Source organism: Impatiens glandulifera, chromosome 3, assembly GCF_907164915.1.
Source record: "Impatiens glandulifera chromosome 3, dImpGla2.1, whole genome shotgun sequence".
In the NCBI taxonomy this organism is placed as follows: Eukaryota; Viridiplantae; Streptophyta; class Magnoliopsida; order Ericales; family Balsaminaceae; genus Impatiens; species Impatiens glandulifera.
This window is the reverse complement of record NC_061864.1, coordinates 10,882,765-10,905,836: the sequence shown is the minus strand read 5'-3', so window position 1 is coordinate 10,905,836 and position 23,072 is coordinate 10,882,765. Positions and strand designations below refer to the sequence as shown.

Here is a 23,072-nt window from a genome sequence, read left to right as displayed (position 1 = left end):
ATTCTAATAATTTGATGAACCTACTTTATAATTTTCTTAGGTAAAGAGAGGTGTTATTGACACTAATAATTTTCCATATTCCCTTCATCTCTTATCCACAACTTAATGGTTACTTCAATATACGGTAACATTGAAAAGTATATATGTTTTGGGATTTAGAGTGCGTTTTTTTTTGTATTACTTTATCTTGTTTATTAGAAAAATGGATAAGTGAAGATGAAAAAAACTAAAAAAAGTTGTACTCCCTCGTACAGTTAAAATTTTACAATTCTAAAATATCCTAGATAAAGTATTAAACACTTTTACGATTATAAATTTACGATATTATAAATTATTTCAATTTTTACAAATTTATATGATTTTACATAAACAAGGTGAATTTATATTTACAAATTCAAAAATATATTTTATTTATTCGATAGGTAATTTTAACTTATTTTAGTGTCTCACTGAAAATGAAATTGAAATTTCAAAAAAAAATTCTATTGAATTCCTATTTAATTTTTATGTTTAAAAACTATATAACTATAATTTATAAAAATAAAATAAAAATAATTTTAATATATATTATCTATATTATTAAAATGTTGATTTTAGTTTTGAGTATCTCCATATCTATGTGTATAAATATGTGCATAAAGGTATGATTGAATGAGTGGAATTGATAAGACTATGTTTAGATAAGTAGAATTGGAGTTGATATCATAATTCAAATTTCAATTCCACAAATAATTGACATTAAATTACAGTTCAATTGTTCAATTTTTATGTTTGAAAAAAATATAGAATTATAATTCTATTACAATTCTTTGTGTTTAGAAAATATAATAAACCAATTTAATATATTATCTATATTATCAAAATATTTGTTTCACACAACCAATTAGAATAGTTCAAGTATTAAGAGTTTTTGTTTAGAAATCGATTTTAATGAAGAAAAAAATATTGGTCGGGCATGTTAATTTACTAAATTAAAACAAAATATCGATTCGTCATCTTAACTTTCTAAATTAAAAACAAATATCACTTCGACATTTAACCTCCTAAATTAAAAAACAAATATTAGTTCGAAATGTTAAATTACTATATTTTTTTAAAATAAATATCGGTTCGATGTTTTAACTTTTTAAATTAAAAAAAGTTATCGGTTTAACATGTTAATCGTGTTGTAAAGAAAAAAAATATTATATTTTTGTTTAAAAAATATTATATTTTTGTTTAAAAAATATAAAAAAAAAATAGAATTATAATTTCAAACTAAAAAGGTAGAATTGAGAATTATAAAACACAAGTTTGAATTCTATTGAAATTCTAATTCTTAATCTTAAATGCTTTACCACATTTAGGAAATGGAATTGAATTTCCAATTTCAATTTCAATTTCAATTTTCCACGGTTATCCAACACACCCCATTGTTATTTTAAAAAATATAACCTTTAAAAAATATATTGCATATATATGGAAACCATATAAATTAGATTTATTTAGGAATATTTGTGATTTATCTTGATTTTAAAAAAAAATCTGCTCCTACAATTATTATATAAATAGGTATTATCTATCATAATAATAAACATACATTTTCTCTTTACAATATTCAATTTTTTTTCAGAATAATGTATTAAATAATGCTCAATTATATATTGACAAAATCAGGATTTTAACTTTTAACATGATAAAGTTTGCAATTAGGATCTTGGATCTCCTATAAATCTATTGAGAACTTCTTCATCCCTTCTTATTTTTTTCTCACTAAATAATAATAATGTATGATCTGACTGAGAAAGAGAGCTACATATTGGTGGTTGTGGCTGCGGTGGCGACGACATGGTGGGGATGAAGAATTCTGGAATGTATCCGGAGAAGCATCTGAAAAAACAAGGCTTAAAAGGGATATTTTTATAGGATCCTATTTGGAGACCTCAAAGATTCCATGATGATGCAGGATACCATGATTAGGGATGTGGAAAAAAAACAGAATCGATAAGTCAACTGAATCAATATCAATATCAATATCTTACCGGTTTATTGGTTAACCGATTCTAAAGGTTCGAGTTAACCGGTTTTTTACCGGTTAAATGGTTCGTTTATCGATTAAACTATTTTTTAGCGGTTTAACCAGTAAATCTGTAATAATTTAATCATATATATTTATATTAGTTATTTTGGTAAATATTAGACATAATGTAAATAATATTTAATAATATATATTAGTTATTTTTAAATTTTAAAAATTATTTTTTTAAAAAAAAATAATTTATATAAATAGTAGTTTGAAAATAAAAACTTTTAAAATATATTATATTATTACAATAATATAATATATTATAACATAAATTAAAAAAATGGAAAATAGAATAAAAGTACGCGTAATCAAAGATTTTGAAAAAAAGATTAATTTAATAATTAATTTTAAAAATTGAATTATCAGTTATAATTAATTTTAAAAATTGAATTATCAGTTAACGGATATACCGGTTAACTGACCAGAACCGACTGAAACCAGAATAACAAAACCGGTAAAACCGATACCAATATTGGTCGGTTAACCGGTTTGTAAAATAAAAGGTATAAACCGCGGATTTAACAGAACTGTTTAACTGGTTAACCGATCAGTTGAACACCCCTAGTCATGATCAAACAGAGTAGAACCAACCCTATCTCTATCTTAGACGACATCATTCCCGTCTCCTCCCCTTCGTTCAAAAAACCATCAACACCTATGGTTTGTTTGTATATGTCCACCTCTTCTTACATGCACTTGCTTATGCATGGTTAAGTATACACCGTTATATATTATTCTTTTTAATTTCCCCTAAATATATAAATCAAGGCATGGTTTAGTGGGAAATAGTGTTTTTTTTTTATTTTAAAATGATCCATTTATATTACAGAAATGATAAGAATCATGTAAGGACAGCGGAAGATAGTGATTGATTCGGGGCCTTAATATATTAAAAAAATATAGGAACGATGGAATTCATGAATTTTATGAAAGATCTGGAGGCAAGTCTTAGTTGAAGCAGTTCATCCTCGTTTATTGTCTGCTGGCTGAGATGTGACAAATATTACATTTACCGGTGCAAAATAAAGCCTTGCTGAAAATGTGTCGGGAAAATGTTTTAGCGTCGTTTCAAATTGCGCCGAGAAGAAATACTTGTTCCGACGCTTACTTAACATGGTTTTTGCATCAAATATATATATATATTTTGACCGGATTCTTAAAGTCTAGGACAGTTAGTAGTCACACTTAGTTTAGGGCTAGAGACGTTTTGAATTGTTAGAATATTACAATTTATATATTTTTTAATTTACAAAATATTAACAAGAATACCCTCTAGGTAGTTCAACTAGCCAATTTATTTTTTAAGAGTATAAAGATTATGACTTCGATTCTTCTTAAAACGTCTTAAATTAACGTAAAAATCAAGACCGTGGAGTAAGGGTGATCATCGATTGGTTCGATTTTCGGATTATTTGAGTTCCTTGGTTCGGGTTCTTCGAATCTTTATATTTTTAAGCTAATTCAAAAATCGAACCGATTCGAATTTGATTATAGGTTTGTATTCGAACCGAATTCATTTTTTTTTATTACAAATCAATTTGAATTCGAATTCAATTTTTTCAACGACTACAAAAATATAACATAAAAAAAACAAATTACATAAATTATTACATCATAATTATCGTATTTAAAATCTTATCCATCAAAGTCAAATCATTAAAGAACAATATCAACATTTTTTCGCCACAAGAATTTTGATACTTCAATATTATCGACCACAGTTGACTCAAATATCGATTTTTCAATTCTGTAATAGATTATTTTATTATATATTATATAATTATATGTAATAAAAATAAATAATAAAAAATGAATTCGATTTTCAGTTTGGTTTTCGAGTTAAAACTCAATTCAAAAATTAAATGCAATACCTTATTTGAATTTGAATTTGTTTAAAATTCGTTCAAAATCAAGATGAAATTCTAATTTTTATTTTTGAAAGTTAATTTGAAATTCGAATCAATTCGAATTTTATTTTCGGTTAAATTCAAACCGAATTCAATTTTTTTACTTTTATTGTCAAGTCAATTTTGAATTTGAATTCAAATCAAAATTCGAAGCTTTATTTTTTTTAAGCTAATTCGAAAATTGAATCGATTCGAATTTGATTATCGGTATTTATTCTAACCAAATTCAAATTTTTCAACAACTACAAAAATATAACATAAAAAAATTACATAAATTATTATGTCATATTTATCATATTTAAAATCTTATCCAATATCAAAATTCAAATAATTAAAAAACAACATCAACATATTTCAATAAACATCCATTGAAACAATTGACTCAAATATCGATTTTTCAATTCTGCAATAGATTATTTTTTTTTTATATATATATAATTATATATAATAAAAATAAATATTAAAAGATGAATTCGATTTTCAGTTTGGTTTTCGAGTTGAAACCTAACTCAATAATCAAATCGAAATCTTATTTAATTTGAATTGGTTTAAAATTCAATTCGAAAATTGAGATGAAATTCGACTTTTTTTTTGTAAGTTAATTTGAAAATTGAACAGATTCGAATTTTATTTTCGGTTTGAATTCAAACCGAATTCGATTTTTTTTACCTTTTTATTGTTAAGTCAAATTTGAATTCGAATTTCAAATACATACCAAAATTCGAATTCAATTTTTTTTCTTCCAATTAATTTATCTAACCAACTAAAAGAATCAAACATACCAAATAAATACATTAATACCAAATAAATACATTAAGTTATTACATCATAATTGTTATATTTAAAATTTTATTCATCAAAGTTCAAATTATTAAAAAAACGTACATAGCTCATCACATCATGATCGTTCTTTTGCCACCATAATTTAGATGTTTCACTCTATCCCATTGGACTCACATATCGATTGTTTCAATTCTGCAATATATTATTTTATTAATATATAAAAAATTATATAATATATAATTAAAATAAGTATTAAAAAATGAATTTGATTTTTAGTTTAGTTTTCGATTTGAAACTCTAACTCAAAAATCTTATTTGAATTTGAATTTTTTTCGAATTGAATTCGACTTCGTTCGGATATTTAATTCAAACCAAATATTAAATCTTCCTAATTTGTGGTTTATTCTAACTAATTCCTCACTTAAAAAGATGATTTTATATAAGTTTTTTAAATATTCTATTAGAAAATTCTAGATATCTTTAATGAAAATAATATACAACAGCTAATGATAATTATATAAGACAATACTTTTTCTAAGAAGGTACTAAGATAAAATATAAAATATGTACATAATGGTTATTTTGAATCAATTAGTATTAACATGAGCATTAAAAAATCTATATAATAATGCTTAATTTTTAAAGTGTTTAAATTGTCGAGTTGAGAATTGTGGTTGATTTGGATATATATGTGAGAGTAAATGAATACTTGGGTCGGATTGTGGGTTGACCCGTCCATATATACTTAAAACGGTTAAAAATAAAATTTAAAATGCTATACGAGTGTTTTGAACTTACAACCTAAACAACAAGTATATAACATTTTAACCAACTAGGCTAATAACACTTTATATTTTAAATTCAACACAAAATTTGATGAACCCGGAACATTTTAACAATGTAAGTTCAACTTTTTAACTAACTAATTTATATATATATATATATATAATGATGCGTAATTTTTAAAATGTCCGGATTGCCGGGTCGAGAACTGTGGTTAATTTAGATATATATGTAAGAGTAAATGAATACTTGGGTCGGATTGTGGGTTGATCCGCCCATATATACTTAAAACGATTAAAAATAAAATTTAAAATATTATATGTGTGTTTCGAACTTGCAACATAACAAAACAAGTATAACTCTTTAACCAAGTGTACTTGGGATGTGGTTTGTCGAGGGATAATAGGCTGGTATATCAATTGAAAGTGGTTAAAAAAATATGAATTAAATATATTATTGACCAAAGTGTGAGGTCACAATAATAAATATTAAAAAATATGAATCAAATATTTGATTGACCAAAGTGAATGTGTAAGGTCACGAAATGAGGGGTTCATTCAGAAAAAATATGTGATGAGATATGTGAGAAGATAAGTTGTTTTACTGAAGTAAATAAAATGTTGAATGAGAGCGTTCTATTTTTATTTGTGATTTATTAAGAATTTAAACATTGAATACATATTATTATTTTTATTATTAAATTTCTTTTAGTTATATTTTTATTCGTATACATAACGCACACAAAAATTTTCCTAGTTATATATATTATTTAGGGCACCTTAAATGTTCTTTAAATGTTATGGAAATTCATTTGGATCCTTCAATATGCATCAAAATCTCTTTTTGCTTCTTAAACTTTTAAAAAGCCTCTAATTGATTCATTTCATTAATAATAATTTGGGACGAGAATTATCGATTCAAATTGTCCCGTTTTTCTTCGATTTGATCGGTAGTTTACCGGAATAGTATATGTGTTATATGTCCCGATCTTACCGCGATTTTATCTCGAACACCTATAAACACAATAATATATACATCACTAATATATTTATTTATTCTTCATATTTTATAAAAAAAAATCTTTATAATAATATAAATTTTTAATATATAATATTATTTGTTTAAAATTTTTTATCAAAAAATTTATTTTTCTTTTTTTTAAATAATATAATATGACGGTTCCGTAAGAATTTCTTAACATCGAACGAGTCAATAATGGTAGTAAAAAAAATTCCCAAAGTAGAATAGAGCATAAATGATTATTGCATTCCCCTTCCAATCCGTCACATTGTCATTCTTACTTATAATTGACCAACTTCTTAAATTTTGACATGCACATTAGAAAATAAAAAATAAAAAATTGATATTAAGGAGCTGCATAAATTGCATAGATATAATTTAATAATTTAACATAGTGTAATTAAGTCTTTTGAGCCATTTTTACAAGTATGTGAATCAAAGCGATCTTACAACAAGTTAACTAGACAAAATGATCATTTAATATAAAATTTAGTGGGCAAAATGAAGTTTAGCAATAAGGAACTTCTACAAATCTCTGTAGAACTTCCTCATCCTTCTTCCCCTTTCTCTTTCGAACTATATATCCCTTGTTTCTTTCTCCATCACAAAATCATGTATGAGTTAACCGACAAAGGGATCTATGTTGTATTGGCGTTGGCGGTGACAGTGATGGTAGCGGTGGCGGGGTGGTGGGGATGGAGAACTCTGGAATGGATGTGGCTCAAGCCGAAAAGGATGGAGAAACATCTGAGAAGCCAAGGCATAAAAGGGAATCCTTATAGAATATTTTTTGGAGACTTCAAAGATTCCGCGGCCATGACCAAACAAAACCAAACCAACCCTATCGCTATCTCAGACGACATCATTCCTCGTCTCCTCCCCTTCATTCAGAAAACCATCAACACCTATGGTTTGTATATATCTCTTGTTAGATCAATGCATGCCTAATTAATTTCCTTCATTTGCTTTCCTATTTTATTTAGAAACTTAAATCAAAATCTCAAACTAAAATGGCTTCAATAATTTTATAATCAAACTCTAGGTAAATATTATATATAGTCAAAGAATGATACCATTTTCATTTTTTAATTAATTAGTATTCATCCTCACATGTGTTTGACAACTAATTAGTCTTCATATATATATATAACGTCATATGGCGCGCACCGAAGAAACTTATAAGTTTTATAATCGATGTTCAAACTATTCATTTTTAATCTTATCACGCCTCTCTCACCTTGATAGATTAAATTTTCAAATGTTTTTTTTTCAATATATATTTACTCTCCCCTATAAAATAGATTATCTTATTATCGATTTACGTGTAGATAGGTTTTGAGTTTTCTCATGTCACCTTATTTGTTATACTTGGGTCGGTTCAATAATTTTTAGATAAACTATATATATATATAAACATCTACATAATAATTAACAATATATATATATACTAACAAGAGTACTAAAAATAATTATAAATACATTAAATTAGCTATATATTTATATTTTAAGATACAAATGTATAATTATGGACAGTCATATCTAATGAAACTTCAACAATAACTTGTAAAAACAATTTATTGCTGGAGTGCCCTCGCTTGAAACAAAAGTGAATTTTATTTTAATCTCATCATGTAACTTTTTGTCTTTAAAATGGTCAAGTCCACAAAAGTTTGAGTCTACAACATTGTGACAAAAAGCAATGCACTTTTATCACAATATAGTTTGTAGAATATTTTAATCCCGATACTTATAAATATATATAATTTTAATAAATAGTTACTCCATCACACAATATATAAGAAGTGAGATATCGATTCAACTTTCATAAAATTTAAAAAAAAAATCTATGTTTATTGCTTGCAAATTCGGTCTCAATTTTTGTACTGCTCCAGTCTACGCAGTTGAAAAAATGTGAATTTGTTTTTCTTTCTTAAATCTAGTTTAAAAAATTAATAAAAAAATTTATTTTTAGTGAAGGTTTGAATTAATAACTAAACAAAATTAAGTTCTTAATTTTTAGGAATGGAATGTCTTAGTCCAAGAACTTGTTGGCAGGCCTTGCTTGAGTAATGAAATAATTTTGTATTATTTTTTTAAATTATTAGAAAATTCTAGAAATCATTAATGAAAATTAATATACAATCTTCACTCCTTGTTTGACCAAAAGAAAATAATATATATATATATATATTAGCTATTAATTATAAGACAATACATTTTTTTTTTAAAAGGTACTAAGATAATATATAATGGTCAACTATTGACAATCAATTAGCATTAAAATAAATATATTATATATATGTATACTATTTAGGGCACCTTAAAATATATGGAAATTCATTTTGATCCTTCATTTTGTATCAAAAACTCATTTGCTTCTTAAACTTTTAAAAATGTTCAAATTGATTCATTTCATTACTTATAATTGACCAACTTCTTTAAACTGTAGACATGCACATTAGAAAGAAAAAAATTGATATCAAAGAGATGCATAAGTTGCATTGATATAATTTAATAAGTTAATTACAAAATTAACTAATAGTTAAATGATGATAGTGTAATTAAGTCTTTGAGCCCACTTTAATTTACAAGTATGTGAATAAAAGTGATCCTAAAACAAGGCGAGGAAACAAAATGATCATTTAATAAAAATTTAGTGGGCAAAATGAAATTTTACAATTAGGAACTTCTACAAATCTCTTGAGAACTTCTTCATCCTTCTTTCTCTTTTGAACTTCATCCTTTGTTTCTTTTCTTTCTCCATCACAAAACCATGTATGAGTTAACCGACAAAGGGAGCTACGTACGTATTGGCGATGGCTGTGGTGCTAGCGGTGGCGGGGTAGTGGGAATGGAGAACTCTGGAATGGATGTGACTCAAACCGAGGAGGATGGAGAAGCATGATCTGGAAAGCCAAGGCATAAAAGGGAATCCTTATAGAATATTGTTTGGAAACTTCAAAGATTCCGCGACCATGACCAAACAAAACCAAACCAACCCCTCGGACAACATCAATATTCATCGTCTCCTCCCCTTGATTCAGAAAACTATCAACACCTATGGTTTCCTTCATTGCTTCATTGCATGCCTTCCTTCATTGCTTTCCTATTTTATTTATTTATTATTTATAGACTGTCATATCATTAAATAAATCAAAATCTCAAAGAATTTTATAATCAAACTCTAAATAAATTCAACTTTCACAACTCATTCTCAAATTAACTAAAAAAAATAATAACAAAGGGATGCATGCAAACTATGACTCAATGTGACCTTTTAGTATACTTCTTCCTAGAATAAATAAATTATTTGGTAAAATATTGTCATTTAAAAAATATATGTATTATGATTCAAAATTTAGTCAAACAATCTTCTTTTAATACACTTCTTAATTTATCTTTTGTTTTTAATTCACTTTTCAGTTCATAAAGTTTTATTTACGTACTCCATAGATTACACCTTTTATATTATATATATGTCCAAAATTTGTTCCATTTTCACATGATAAAATTTTATTTAATTCAATAATATTTTACATATTAAATGTCAAAAATTTACTCACTTTTCACTTACCAATTTTCAAATATCATTATAATTGTTATGAAGATTTACCAAATAATAATTCACTTTAAATTATTTAATTTAATTAGTTTCTTTTTTTGCTTTTATTTCCATGTTATTTTCTAACATGGGTATGAGGTAGTTTTATTTTGTTATTTATATATATCCTTGTTTTCATTGTTGTCTATGACTCACTTTCATTTAAAACATTTAAAGTGTGAACTAAACTAGATACATTTAATTTTAAGTTTAAAAAATCCAATTTAAACTATATCTTATGAATTAATTATTGGTATTTCTTAATAATGAAGTTGTTTTTTATCTATTAAAAGAAAAACTAAACGTATTAATATTTTTTCAATATGAAAATTTCAGTTTCAGTTTTATCAGGCATTCAATATTTAATTAATTTACTCCACAAGTTTGATTGAGGGTCATTTATAAATGTTATTTATTATAAGTTGTTCATATATAATTATATAATTTATATTATAAATCCAAATAGAAAAGAGAAACACGGAGTGGGTAAGAACTGAAAAACATACCTTACCACTAAAAATATTAAGATTAATATTCGTTTCAGCACTTATGACATGTTTTGATTAGTTTATGTTTCTTTATTTTGTAATGACCTGATATTGTTGTGCTCATTTCTTCGTAGTATTGATGGATATTAGCCCACGGTATATACCTTGGGTCGGGTTGCAATGTAAAAACGTCTCAATTTTCAAAAAAAAATGAAATTATATTATAAATATAGTACATAATTTAGTATTTTTAAGTATATTATTATATGGGTGTTTGTTACATTTGTACAACAAAATATAGGAAAGAAAACATTCATGTGGTTCGGATATATGCCAAGAGTACACATTATGGAGCCAAAACTGGTGAAGGAGGTGATGTCGAAGAATTTCGTCTATCTAAAGCCGAAGAGCAACCCATTTGGAAGAATGTTGGTCGGTGGACTTGGTATCTATGAACATGATCAATGGGCTAAGCATAGGAAAATCGTCAACCCTGCTTTTCGTATGGAGAAGATAAAGGTTACACATTTCTTCTCTATTCCTTAGTTTAAAAAAATTCATACATATAAATGTCCTATACTATAGGCTCAATGGATACAAAATATTAGCCAACACCTTACCTTAGAGATGTTAAATATCAGCTCCAAAACTCTCTTTTGTAACTTACTATTTGAATTAAAAATAAGCATGTATATATGTTAAAGTTGTGATCTCCTTTTCTCGATCTCCCTAGCTTATGCTTCCAGCATTCCACGTGAGTTGCGTTGAGATGATAAATTCATGGGAAAAGGCATTGAAAGAGTCGAAAGAGGTGGATGTTTGGCCATATTTACAGAATTTGTCAGCAGACGTGATTTCAAGAACTGCATTTGGTAGCTCCTATAAAGAAGGAAGGAAGATATTTCAGCTTCTAACGCTACAAACTGGACTCGTCACTCAAGCTCTAAGCACGCTATACATCCCAGGATCGAGGTATATTTGTTGTTACTTTAAGTGACTAGTTTTGTTTTACCATTGTCGATATATATATATATGTAGGTTTCTTCCGACAAAGAGAAATATGAGAATGAAGAAGATAGTGAAAGAACTAGAACATCTACTAACTAATATGATCAATAAGAGAGTTGAAGGCTTGAAAAATGGTGAAACAAACAATGAAGACTTGTTAAGCATATTATTAGAATCCAATTTCAAACAAGGGGAGATAAAGGGTATGACCATTAAAGAGGTGATCGAAGAATGCAAACTCTTCTACTTTGCTGGCCAAGAGACTACTGCGGTTTTACTTCTTTGGACAATGGTTCTTTTGGCTCAACATCAAGAATGGCAACACCGAGCTAGAGAAGAAGTCCTTCGAGTATTTGGAAATGATGGCGATCCCAATTTTGATGGAATCAACCGCCTTAAGATCGTAAGTTTAATCATTTATAATACACTAATAAGTATATTAATTACCTTTTCATGTTGATCAGGTAACAATGATACTAAACGAGGTTCTAAGGCTGTATCCACCTATTATTGAGATGACTAGAATCATTGAGGAAGACATGAAACTAGGAGAATCACTTCATTTGCAAGCTGGGACGTCATTATCATTGCCCATTCTATTGTTACACCATGATAAAGAGATATGGGGGGAAGATGCTAAAGAATTCAAGCCAGAGAGATTTGCAGAAGGAATATCCAATGCAACAAAAGGTCATGTCTCCTATTTCCCTTTTGGTTGGGGTCCGAGGGTTTGCATCGGGCAGAATTTTGCTTTACTAGAGGCTAAGATGGCAGTGGCGATGATTCTTCAACGATTTTCATTTGAGCTTTCTCCTTCTTATGCCCATGCTCCTTATCGCATCGTCACTATTAAGCCTCAGTTTGGTGCTCCATTCATTCTGCATCGACTATAGACCAGTTATTGTTATCCTTTTTAAATTTAATTTCCCCTAATGTTTACCTGATCACTTGATTATGCATCAAGTATAGAGCAACCTGGATATTATAATTATCCTTTTCATTCCAATTTTGTTAAGACCGCTACTTTTATGTAATCCAATGTCTGCAGTTATCGTGATTTCAATGTCTGCAGTTATCGTGATTTTAATGTTCTATTATGATTCGGGGCCATATATATATTAGAAAGATATATGGATGATTAAATTCAAGAAATGTGTCGAAGGAGGCAAGTCCTTGTTGACCAATTTTGGAGATGTGAAACAGTCCCTACAAAATATTTCACATTTACCGGCGCAAAAAATGAAAGTTAAAGAATGTGTCGGAAATATGTTTTAGCGGCGGATATAAGTGTGTCTGGAATGAGCAAAAAAACATTCCGACGTTTATTTGACAAGAGATTTTGCGACGTTAATTAGCGACACTTGTAAATTTCAGAATTTGGAAAATACTACACTTTATATATTTTTTTAATTTACAAAATATTAACATTAGTACATAAAAAAATTATAAATGCAAATATATAATTATGGACAATCAAATCTAATGAAACTTCAACAATAACATAAGAAATAAAAAGGTACATTTCAATCCATTTGAAAATAATTTTAATAGTATCATCTAACATTTATGGAAATGGTCACTTGAGTTTGAGCTAGGGAGTTAAACTAGTCTTTAAATTGCGTCATTTAACAATAAACATGTTTAGGTGTTAACAATGAAGAATTATTTCAATATCAGTCATATATATCTCAAAAAAAAAATATCATCCAAACAAATAATAAATTAAAAAAACACCCATAGCATGCACATACAAAAATGATTTTTAATTATTTTTTCTTTGATATATTCTTTCTTCATTATACAAACAAATTATTGATACTTTATTTTATAATATGACTTTTATTTTCACTTAAAAAATAATATATATGAATATTGCTATTTAAATAAAAATAATAGCATGACATAAATAGTCAATAAAATATAATAAGAAAAAAAACATCCAAAATAAGAAAGATCAATGGTGCACTGGTCAAGTGGGCATGCATCAATTTTGTATTCAAAGTCAGTTTTCTATAATAGCATGATATAGATAGTAAATTAAATTAATAAAACACTACCTAAAATAAGAAAAAGTGGTAGGCATTGGGCATGCATCAACTTTGTATTGTGAAAGCCAGTTTTCGATTATGGATGATATTTGATATTTGTGTGCATGCTTGTATAGATGATATTGATACTTTTTTGCATAAATATAGAAAAAGTATAACTAATTATTGTTATATATATTTGTAAAATTTTGAATTAATAATATAGAGGTTGTGATGTCTTATTCTAATCTCAAGTTATTGAAAAAGATTTTTCAAATATTATAAACTATACATACAAGAGGATAATAACTATAATTTTTTTTGGTCAATTGTTTTTGTTTTTCATTTCATTACATGTTTAAATAGTTTTAAGATTAAATGTTGGTATGAGATTCTCTTAGGAGAAAGACAACCTCGAGTCGAAGTAATTTTCAACAAATTTTGGGAACTAGATCGGTAGCGGTGGTTCAAATTTGAAAAAACTTATAAAATTATTTCTATAAAAGATTCAACATTAGTTTGATTCTTTGTGGGTAAGGTTGGTCTCATTATATAAGTTGTTCTAAAGTGTCAAACTCTAATTGTGTAATTGAAAGTAAAATAACCTTTCTCTTAAATTCCCATTTTACCCTTGAGTGATTTTATAAAAGCATCAAGAAGTAGTTGGCCTCATCTTAAACCAAAACAAAACAGAAATATGTATGAGTTGATCATGACCAATATAGTAAGCTATATTCTGGTAGTGGCAGTGGTTACATGGTGGGGATGGAGAATTCTTGAATGGATTTGGTTCAAGCCCAAGAGAATGGAGAACCATCTTAGAACCCAAGGCTTTAAGGGGAATCCTTATAGGGTCTTGTTTGGAGACCTCAAAGATTGCAACGCCATAACCAAACAGAACCGGACCAACCCTATTTCAATCTCAGACGACATTGTTCCTCGTCTCGTCCCCTTCACTCACAAAATCATCAACACTTATGGTATGTGTGTATATGTTTCGATCCTTCCTTCATTCTTCCTTTCTTTTCCTTAGAAAAGGAGATGCAACTAATACATATTTGTGTGTTTAATTAATTTGTATAACAAAATATAGGAAAGAAAACATTCATGTGGTTTGGAAACATACCAAGAGTACACATTACAGAGCCGGATCTAATGAAGGAGGTGTTGTCAAAGAATTTTAACTATATCAAGCCGAAGACCAACCCCTTCATAAAACTGTTGATCGATGGACTTTCAAACCATGAACACGATCAATGGATCAAGCATAGAAAAATTATCAACCCGGTTTTTCGTATGGAGAGAATAAAGGTGACAAATTAATTTCCTTTATATAAACGCACCTGTCTAAATCCTTTACATGTTGCCTGTCTCTGTTTTTCTTTGTGTAGCTTATGGTTCCAGCATTTCATGTGAGTTGCCTTGAGATGATAAGTGCATGGGAAAAGGAATTGAAAGTGTCCAAAGAAGTGGATGTTTGGCCATATTTATACAAATTGACAGCCGATGTGATTTCGCGAGCTGCATTTGGTAGCTCCTATGAAGAAGGAAGGAAGATATTTCAGCTTCTAACGCTACAAGCTAATATCGTCATTCCACTTTTAAACGAACTATACATCCCGGGATGGAGGTAACTTAATAATAACTATATTATATATTGAAGCACATATGGATATTAATTTGTTGTTACTAAATACTATCTCGATTTAGGTTTCTTCCAACAAAGAGAAACATGAGAATGAAGAAGATAGCTAAACAATTGGAACATCTACTCATTAATGTAATCAATAAAAGAGTGCATGCCTTAAAAAATGGGGAAAAAACAATCAAGACTTGTTAACCATATTATTAGAATCCAATTTCAATGAAAAACAAGATGGGAAGTTAATGGGGATGACAATGAATGAGGTCATCCAAGAATGCAAACTCTTCTACTTTGCTGGACAAGAGACTACTGCAACTTTACTTCTCTGGACAATGGTTCTTTTGGCTCAACACCAAGAATGGCAACATCGAGCTAGAGAAGAAGTCTGTAATGAATTTGGAAAGGAAGGAAAACCCAATTTTGATGGACTTAATCGCCTTAAGATTGTAAGTTTAATTTAGACACTTAGCTGAAGGAGTCATGCTGTCAAAATGTTAAATTCTACACTTTTCAGGTTACAATGATAATAAACGAGGTGCTAAGACTCTATCCACCTGTGGCCGAACTCACTAGAATCACTGCGAAAGACATGAAACTAGGAGAATCGCTTCATTTGCAAGCTGGGACAACAATATCATTGCCCATAGTGTTATTTCACCATGATAAAGAGATGTGGGGGGACGACGCAAAAGAATTCAAGCCAGAGAGATTTGCAAATGGAATATCGAATGCAACAAAATGTCCCGTCTCCTATTTCCCTTTTAGTTGTGGGCCAAGGGTTTGTATCGGCCAGAATTTCACTTTAGTAGAGGCTAAGATGGTGGTGACCATGATTCTTCAACGATTCTCATTTGAGCTTTCCCCAACTTATGCCCATGCTCCTTGTCCCGTAGCCACTACTCAGCCTCAATTCGGTGCTCCCTTGATTATGCGTCAATTATAGACCAGCATTATATATATATATATATGTATGTCATCTTTATCGCTATCCCTCTTTTCTTCTAGCTTTATTGGGAGAGTATCTTATATGTAATTAAAAAGCTATATGATATGAACTGAAGATTCTATTAATGACTAAATAAATGGGGAGTAATATCAATATGAGAAATGAGATGTAAATAAAGTATGACAAAATAATTAAAATGAAACAGCTTTATTTGCTTAATAAATTACTAAAATTTAATGAGATAATCATATAAATGCTTAGATTTTAAGTTGTGACCAGCTTATAAGAGGCTATAAAGAATATGGGCTGAAATATAATAGAATAACAAGTATAGATTTTACTGTCGCAATAAGTGTTTACTGGCACTTTACTGCGCCGCCAATAAGTTGCCGACGATAACATGAAGCGTCGATAAATAATAGCGATTAGCTACTAGTTAAATAGATAGCACGGCATATGTGCAAAGTAATCTGAAATTTTGTATAACTTTTTTTAATTAGGTGAACAAGCATAACATCACAGCCTTGACCAATCAAACTACTCGTAATCTTTTATTTTTTAAGTTTATTATTATCAATGGAATACCTTAGTAAGTTTATAAAATTTATTATAGAAAATAGAGAGTACATAAATTGAGGTTGGGAAAATGATAGAGAAAATAAAGATGTGGAAAAGAGAGAAAAAAAAAAGAGATTTTTTTCAGCCTTCAAATTGTGTCACTATATATCATTCTTCTTCTTTTCTTTTTCTTATCCAAATTCTTTTTTCTTTCATTTCTCTATCAAATATATTTAGAATAAATAATATATTTTAAAATTAATCTGAAATTTTGTATAAAATTAACAATAAATAGTAAGTTAAAAAAACACTATTATTATTTAATTTCCATAAATTATTTTAAAAAAAATACAAAAGCATATATCCATGAGATTTGAGTTTGATCATGAAAAATAAATTATATATATATATATATATATATATATATATATATATAATTTGATGGGGGAAGCAATGTAGGACTGACGCACGTGATGACGTGATGAATATCACGTGATGACATGATGAATATTAGTGAGTTGTTAAGGATGAACGACCAAAATTTATGTTGAAAGATATTGTTTGATTTGGGTTAATTGGGATTTTATTTTTATTTTTTTTATATGTTTAATAGAAAGATAAGTTTTTATGTTTTTAATTAGTTTAATTATTACATATTTTTTATTTAAATTTTATAGAAAACAATTAAGTAATTGAATGACGTTAAAATGAAATAAAATTTAATATAAATGATTTTTTAAAAATATGAAGATAAAGTTTGGAAGACTAATAATGGTCTTCTCAAAATTCACAAAAAGAAATGATAAGGAAAAAAATTGGGATAGCTCGATGCTATCAGTATAGATAGTGCATATATTTATTAAGAAAGCGTCACATTACAAAGAGAAAAGGAAGTAATACTTCACTTTTGTGTGCAGACATCATCTCATTGGTAGAGAAATGATAAAAAAAAAAAGATAAAGAGAATTATTTTTTATTATTATTTCATATAATCAGATTAGAATCCCCTTATTTCTTCTTTCAAATTCTTTTCTCCAATCCTTTCTTTTCCACAAATATGATTCATGATACTGTGTGAAATATGGGTCGTGATCATCCAAAAGAATCTTTGCTTATAATAATTCATCAATAAAAATATTTTACTTTATTATAAAATTTAAATAAAAATATATATTTAATAATTTAACTCAAATATATAAAAAAAATTATGGAATATGATTTTAAATTCTTTGTTTTTTAAAGTAATAAAAAATAAAGAGGGACAGACATTTTTGTAAAGGCCTTTTTTTAAAGGGAAATTTGATAATATAACCCTAAAAAGAAGCTAATTTTGATATTTAACCTCCATAATAAACTTTTTGATTTTTAACCCTTTTTTTAAATTTTTTCCAATTTTACCCTTAATAACCTTTTTACATATTTTTTTTTTTCCTCTTTTCCTTTTCTTTTCCTTCCTTTCCCCCATTTCCTTTCTTTCTTCCCGTTTTCCTCTTCCCCTGAAGCCGCGGCGACCGTTGGCTTTCCCCGAGCATCCCGACCATTCTTCCGGTCCTTTCTTCCTGCCGAGCATCCCGACGATCGTCAAGCCACAGCCGGACGATCTCCAAGCACGATCTCCAAGCACCAGCCGGACGTTCTTCGTTTCTCGTTCGAATCATTCAGAGACCTGAGGTTAGTTCTCCTTTCTCGTTCTAATCATTTAGTTTAGTTTAGGGATTAATGATTACTGCAATATGCCTAGATTACTGAAGTTTAGTTTAGGGATTGCTTCATTTCGGAAATGCTTAGTTAGTTTAGGGTTTGGGCGTGGGGTTTGGGCGTGGGGTTTGGGCTGGGGCTGGGGCTGGGGCGTGGGGCGTGGGGCGTGGGGCTTGGGGTTGGGCGTTGGGCGTTGGGCGTTGGGCGTTGGGCGTTGGGCGTTGGGCGTTGGGCGTTGGGCGTTGGGCGTTGGGCGTTGGGCGTTGGGCGTTGGGCGTTGGGCGTGGGCGTGGGCGTGGGCGTGGGCGTGGGCGTGGGCGTGGGCGTGGGCGTGGGCGTGGGCGTGGGCGTGGGCGTGGGCGTGGGCGTGGGGCGTGGGGCGTGGGCGTGGGCGTGGGCGTGGGCGTGGGGCGGGGGCGTGGAATTTTCCAATAGAAGAATTGAATTTCTGTTGTGAAGTTCTTACAAGTTAAGATAGCTTCTTGTGTATTATCATTTCTCACAATCCTCTTGTGTTTGCTAATCTAGCTAGAAGAGTATAGGAATATTAAAAACTAAAATGGTTTCACCTGGCCGGAGGATCATGCACAAAGCTGTTTTTTCAGTCATTTATTACTCTATATGTCATTTGCATGCAACCGATGGTAGAGAACAGCCCATATTTGGATTGAACATGATTCTTCTTCAGTTTTTGGTGAAGCCACTGTGGAGATTATAGCTAATTTTATTGTAATTCTTGTTTTCTTTAAGGGAACTCAAAGCTTTACAGTGCGCATGTTTCACAAATGGTTGTCCTTAACTCTAATGTGACTCATCCATTAGGATTATTGAATGATCCTAATGCTTTTCCAGTTGATGGGTTTAGCGGGTCTTTGGTTGAGTTTATGGTCAAAGAAACTGAGAAGCTTCATGCTCGTGTATCCACCTTTAAAGTATCCACAGGTAAACTAGTTCAATATTTAGTGTTCATCATTCATCTAGTTGATCTTATGCTGGTTCTTTGTCAGGTTCTTCATCTAATTGGTCGCCTGATCAATATTAACAGGAAAGTATGGGATATATATGTACTTTAAAAACCTTCTTCCCAGATTGGTTAAGGAAGGAGATGATGGTAATTGTGGATCAACAGCAGTATGTGACACAATTTGTCTTCAGGTATAGTCTATAAAGATATAGATATAGATATGGTATCCCCATTGATCAATTTGACGAATTCGTGTCAATTCTTCTTCCAGGCCCTTTCGAAGAGAATTCACTATGGGAAATTTGTAGCAGAGGCTAAGTTTCGAGCTTCGCCCGAGGACTATACAAGTGCAATAAAAGCACAACTAAGTGTGTGGGAGCACTTACATAAAGTTCCTGTTAGTTGTTACAATAGAGGTCAATTAATGAACTTTTGATATTGTCTTTGTTGTAGGACCGAAAATGGCTGATGGATTTACTTACATATCCAATGGTTGAAGAAGCAGTGAAGAGAATGGTGGAGATAAAATCGAAAACTCATGGTCAAGAAGTGGTGATTAATCAGGGAGATGAACTGGTTTCAGGTTCAGATCCGAATTACAGAATAAAACCAAACTTGGTTGGGGATTTGTATGGAGATTGGATCATGCCATTGACAAAGGAAGTTCAAGTTGAGTATTTGTTAAGAAGACTTGATTGACATGTAATAATAATAATAATAATAATAATAATAATAATATGTTATTAGATTACTTACTACTTATGTATTATAAATCAATGCCCTAATGTTTGGCCTCCCCTGTTTTAGAACAAAACAAAGTCTTATCTATTGCCGACCAATGAATGATGTCTTAATCTTATATTAATTAATTATATTTGTATGTTTATTTCAGATTTCAATATGATTTCCTTATTTATATTATTATTGATCTTTTGAGAAAAGAAAATGAAAGTGTAATAAGGAAGAGGACGCCTAATGAAACAAGTATGAACTGGATAACACTAACTGCTCTGCTGTTTGTATTCATTTCCAGATCCATCTATTAATTATATATGTTAACTAAGTTTAAGATTCAAGTTACTTGTTAATAATTAGCTAAAAATGAAACTTAGATTTAGTATCATAATTAATACAAACTAATTTCATGAGACAGAATATAATAATCCACTGAATAACAAACTAAAATAAGCATACAAAATTCCAACAAATTTGCTAAGCTGAAACTTTGTCTAACCAATTGTAGGTTCACAACTTTGTCTAACCGATTGTAGGTTCACTTGGGTGGTTTGCTCCATGTTTGTTTCTGTTCCTCAAGACTTCCAACAACTGCCGATTGTTGTCTGTCGGCTAGCCGAGCCACAAAATGATCATAGCATGCAATTGAATCCACATTTTCCAAAATTCTAACCATTTTTCCCATATTAGCATCAGTAATAATTGTCTGCCCATCTTCAGATTCTAATCCCATTGCCATTACTACAACAGACTTCTCTATAAATTTGAGACGGTCGCCAGCCATTACTACTGCACCTAATATTTCACCTTAAAACATGCCCTGCAGAATAACATAAACAAATGCCAATTATTTATTGTATACAAACTAGTGTAACCAACCAATGAATGGATGTCAACTTACCACATGTTGATATCTGTGTTTCTTTTGTTGCAGCTTGTATAGACGAGACAGTAATCGTTTAGCTAAAAAAGCTTCGGGCGTCTTCTTGTTGATACGAAGCCTTTCTAGAATCACGGGGAATTCACTGAGCTTACGCTGGACACTCAATGGGATAAGTGTGATGTTAAGATCAGATTCGAAAACTGTTTTCGCAGCCATGGGATCAAGAAACATGTTGAATTCTGCAAATTTGTTTGCGGGAATTGTAAAGATATTGCCATTTTCTGTATTTTTATGATCACCACTTCTTATGTGTCCACCATTTATAAAGACCTCCTGCATCACATCCAGAACCGTCAAGATTTTTTATATAAGTTCAGGATGATCAGTATCCCGAGGAGCTCCATATTTTACTGAGTTCTCAGAAGTAAACCTGAAACCAAAAGAAAAATAATAAAGGTTAAATGCTTTTGTCGTTTTTTTACCCAAACAATCTTTAAATGCAATTTACAAGGACAGTTTACCTTCGTGGGCTTCGTGGTAAATCACGAGCTAATCCATAAAGGGTGTCTGAGTCGAGGAATCCACCATTACCATTAGGGATAGCTTGAGTGTACTTGCAATCACCAACAGCCGAGAAAATAGAGTCAGATTGGTTCATTGGAAGTACATCTCCTAGACCAACAGGAATGTCATTGCGACCCTTTATGTGTAGTAAATCATAGATGACATCTATGGTTGCTGCATTTGCCCAGCCAGTAGCAGACACAAGTATAGGTCTCTGAATGATTCGAACGAGAACGAGAAACAAAGAACGTCCGGCTGGTGCTTGGAGATCGTCCGTCTGTGGCTTGGCGATCGTCGGGATGCTCGGCAGGAAGAAAGGGACCGGAAGAATGGTCGGGATGCTCGGGGAAAGCCAACGGTCGCCGCGGCTTCAGGGGAAGAGGAAAACGGGAAGAAAGAAAGGAAATGGGAGGGAAAGGAAGGAAAAGAAAAGGAAGAAAAAAAAAAGAAAAAAAAATATGTAAAAAAGTTATTAAGGGTAAAATTGGAAAAAATTTAAAAAAAGGGTTAAAAATCAAAAAGTTTATTACGAAGGTTAAATATCAAAATTAGCTTCTTTTTAGGGTTATATTATCAAATTTCCCGAAAGAAACAGGATGATTTAGTTTGAGCCATAAAGATTATAAATCATTGATTGATTATATATGATTTTCTAGAAAATAATAATAATCAAATTAAAATTTGTTATCATTTTTATATTTCAAAGAGGTCGAACATTTTATTAAATTAATTGAAATATATTTTATATAGGTTACGGTTATGTATATAAAATTCTATGAAGACTGGGAATCCGGTTTCTCTAGTTCAACCAGAATCATAGTTTCGAAATTTTATGCAAATCAAGATTGAAAAAAAAAAATAATATAAATTTGATAATACATATTTATAATAATTTATTTATAGTGTTCATGAAAATGAAAACTTATTTTAAAAAAAAACAAGTAAACAAACTACTTTACAAAATTATAAAAAAATTATTTTATCCTTATAAATTTAATAAAATAAGTGTTACATATAAAAATAAAATAAAATAAAAAATTATATTTGAAACTCGTATTTATGTCGTTTTTTATCAAATAGAGCTCGAACTTTGAATTATGTTATACGAGGGTCCAACTATCAAATTTTTAGTCATTTAAGATTTTTTTTTTAAATGAACAAAATGCATGTTATCTTATTTTAAAGTATCATTTTTGTTTTTCTAATTAATTTGTCACATTTTTAAACAAAATAATATTAAGAGATGTTTTGAATCTATTTTATAAAATTGAGTATTGTTTCAAAATTTACACATTTTAATTTATTAAAATTAATTTGGGTGACTACAATATATGTAATCTAAAAAAATATAATAAAAAATTACTTTTTAAAACAAATATATATAAAAATATAAACAA

The 23,072-nt window shown here is 29.5% G+C and overlaps 2 protein-coding genes and 2 pseudogenes across 3 annotated transcripts; 3 read left to right on the top strand and 1 right to left on the bottom strand.

Annotated features, from left to right (window-relative positions):
• Positions 1-7,221: 7,221 nt before the first annotated feature.
• Positions 7,222-12,548, top strand: LOC124931535 (cytochrome P450 CYP72A219-like). Its single transcript, XM_047472021.1, has 5 exons — positions 7,222-7,468; positions 10,949-11,166; positions 11,381-11,619; positions 11,686-12,058; positions 12,120-12,548. Exons 1-5 carry the CDS (start codon positions 7,228-7,230, stop codon positions 12,546-12,548), a joined length of 1,500 nt encoding a protein of 499 aa, XP_047327977.1. The 5' UTR covers positions 7,222-7,227.
• Positions 12,549-14,780: 2,232 nt separating this feature from the next.
• On the top strand, positions 14,781-16,270 carry LOC124932696 (annotated as a pseudogene).
• Positions 16,271-18,334: 2,064 nt separating this feature from the next.
• LOC124932415 (chorismate mutase 1, chloroplastic-like) lies at positions 18,335-20,210 on the top strand. 2 transcript variants are annotated; one of them, XM_047473040.1, is made up of 5 exons: positions 18,335-18,502; positions 19,280-19,471; positions 19,575-19,684; positions 19,765-19,861; positions 19,947-20,210. In XM_047473040.1, the coding sequence occupies exons 2-5, from the start codon at positions 19,315-19,317 to the stop codon at positions 19,988-19,990; spliced, it is 408 nt and encodes a 135-aa protein (XP_047328996.1). In that variant the 5' UTR covers positions 18,335-18,502; positions 19,280-19,314; the 3' UTR covers positions 19,991-20,210. The 2 variants fall into 2 exon arrangements, with proteins under 2 accessions (XP_047328996.1, XP_047328995.1); XM_047473039.1 differs by lacking the exon at positions 18,335-18,502 and adding an exon at positions 19,074-19,173.
• Positions 20,211-20,545: 335 nt separating this feature from the next.
• LOC124929702 lies at positions 20,546-22,493 on the bottom strand (annotated as a pseudogene).
• Between the last annotated feature and the right edge of the window lie 579 nt (positions 22,494-23,072).

Coding starts and splice junctions, on each gene's coding strand:
- LOC124931535 (XM_047472021.1), top strand. CDS start 7,228: ATGGTAGCGGTGGCGGGGTGGTGGGGATGGAGAACTCTGGAATGGATG. Junction 7,469..10,948: donor GAAAACCATCAACACCTATG/GTTTGTATATAT, acceptor AACAAAATATAG/GAAAGAAAACATTCATGTGG. Junction 11,167..11,380: donor TTCGTATGGAGAAGATAAAG/GTTACACATTTC, acceptor CGATCTCCCTAG/CTTATGCTTCCAGCATTCCA.
- LOC124932415 (XM_047473039.1), top strand. CDS start 19,089: ATGGTTTCACCTGGCCGGAGGATCATGCACAAAGCTGTTTTTTCAGTC. Junction 19,472..19,574: donor CACCTTTAAAGTATCCACAG/GTAAACTAGTTC, acceptor CAATATTAACAG/GAAAGTATGGGATATATATG. Junction 19,862..19,946: donor TGCAATAAAAGCACAACTAA/GTGTGTGGGAGC, acceptor TCTTTGTTGTAG/GACCGAAAATGGCTGATGGA.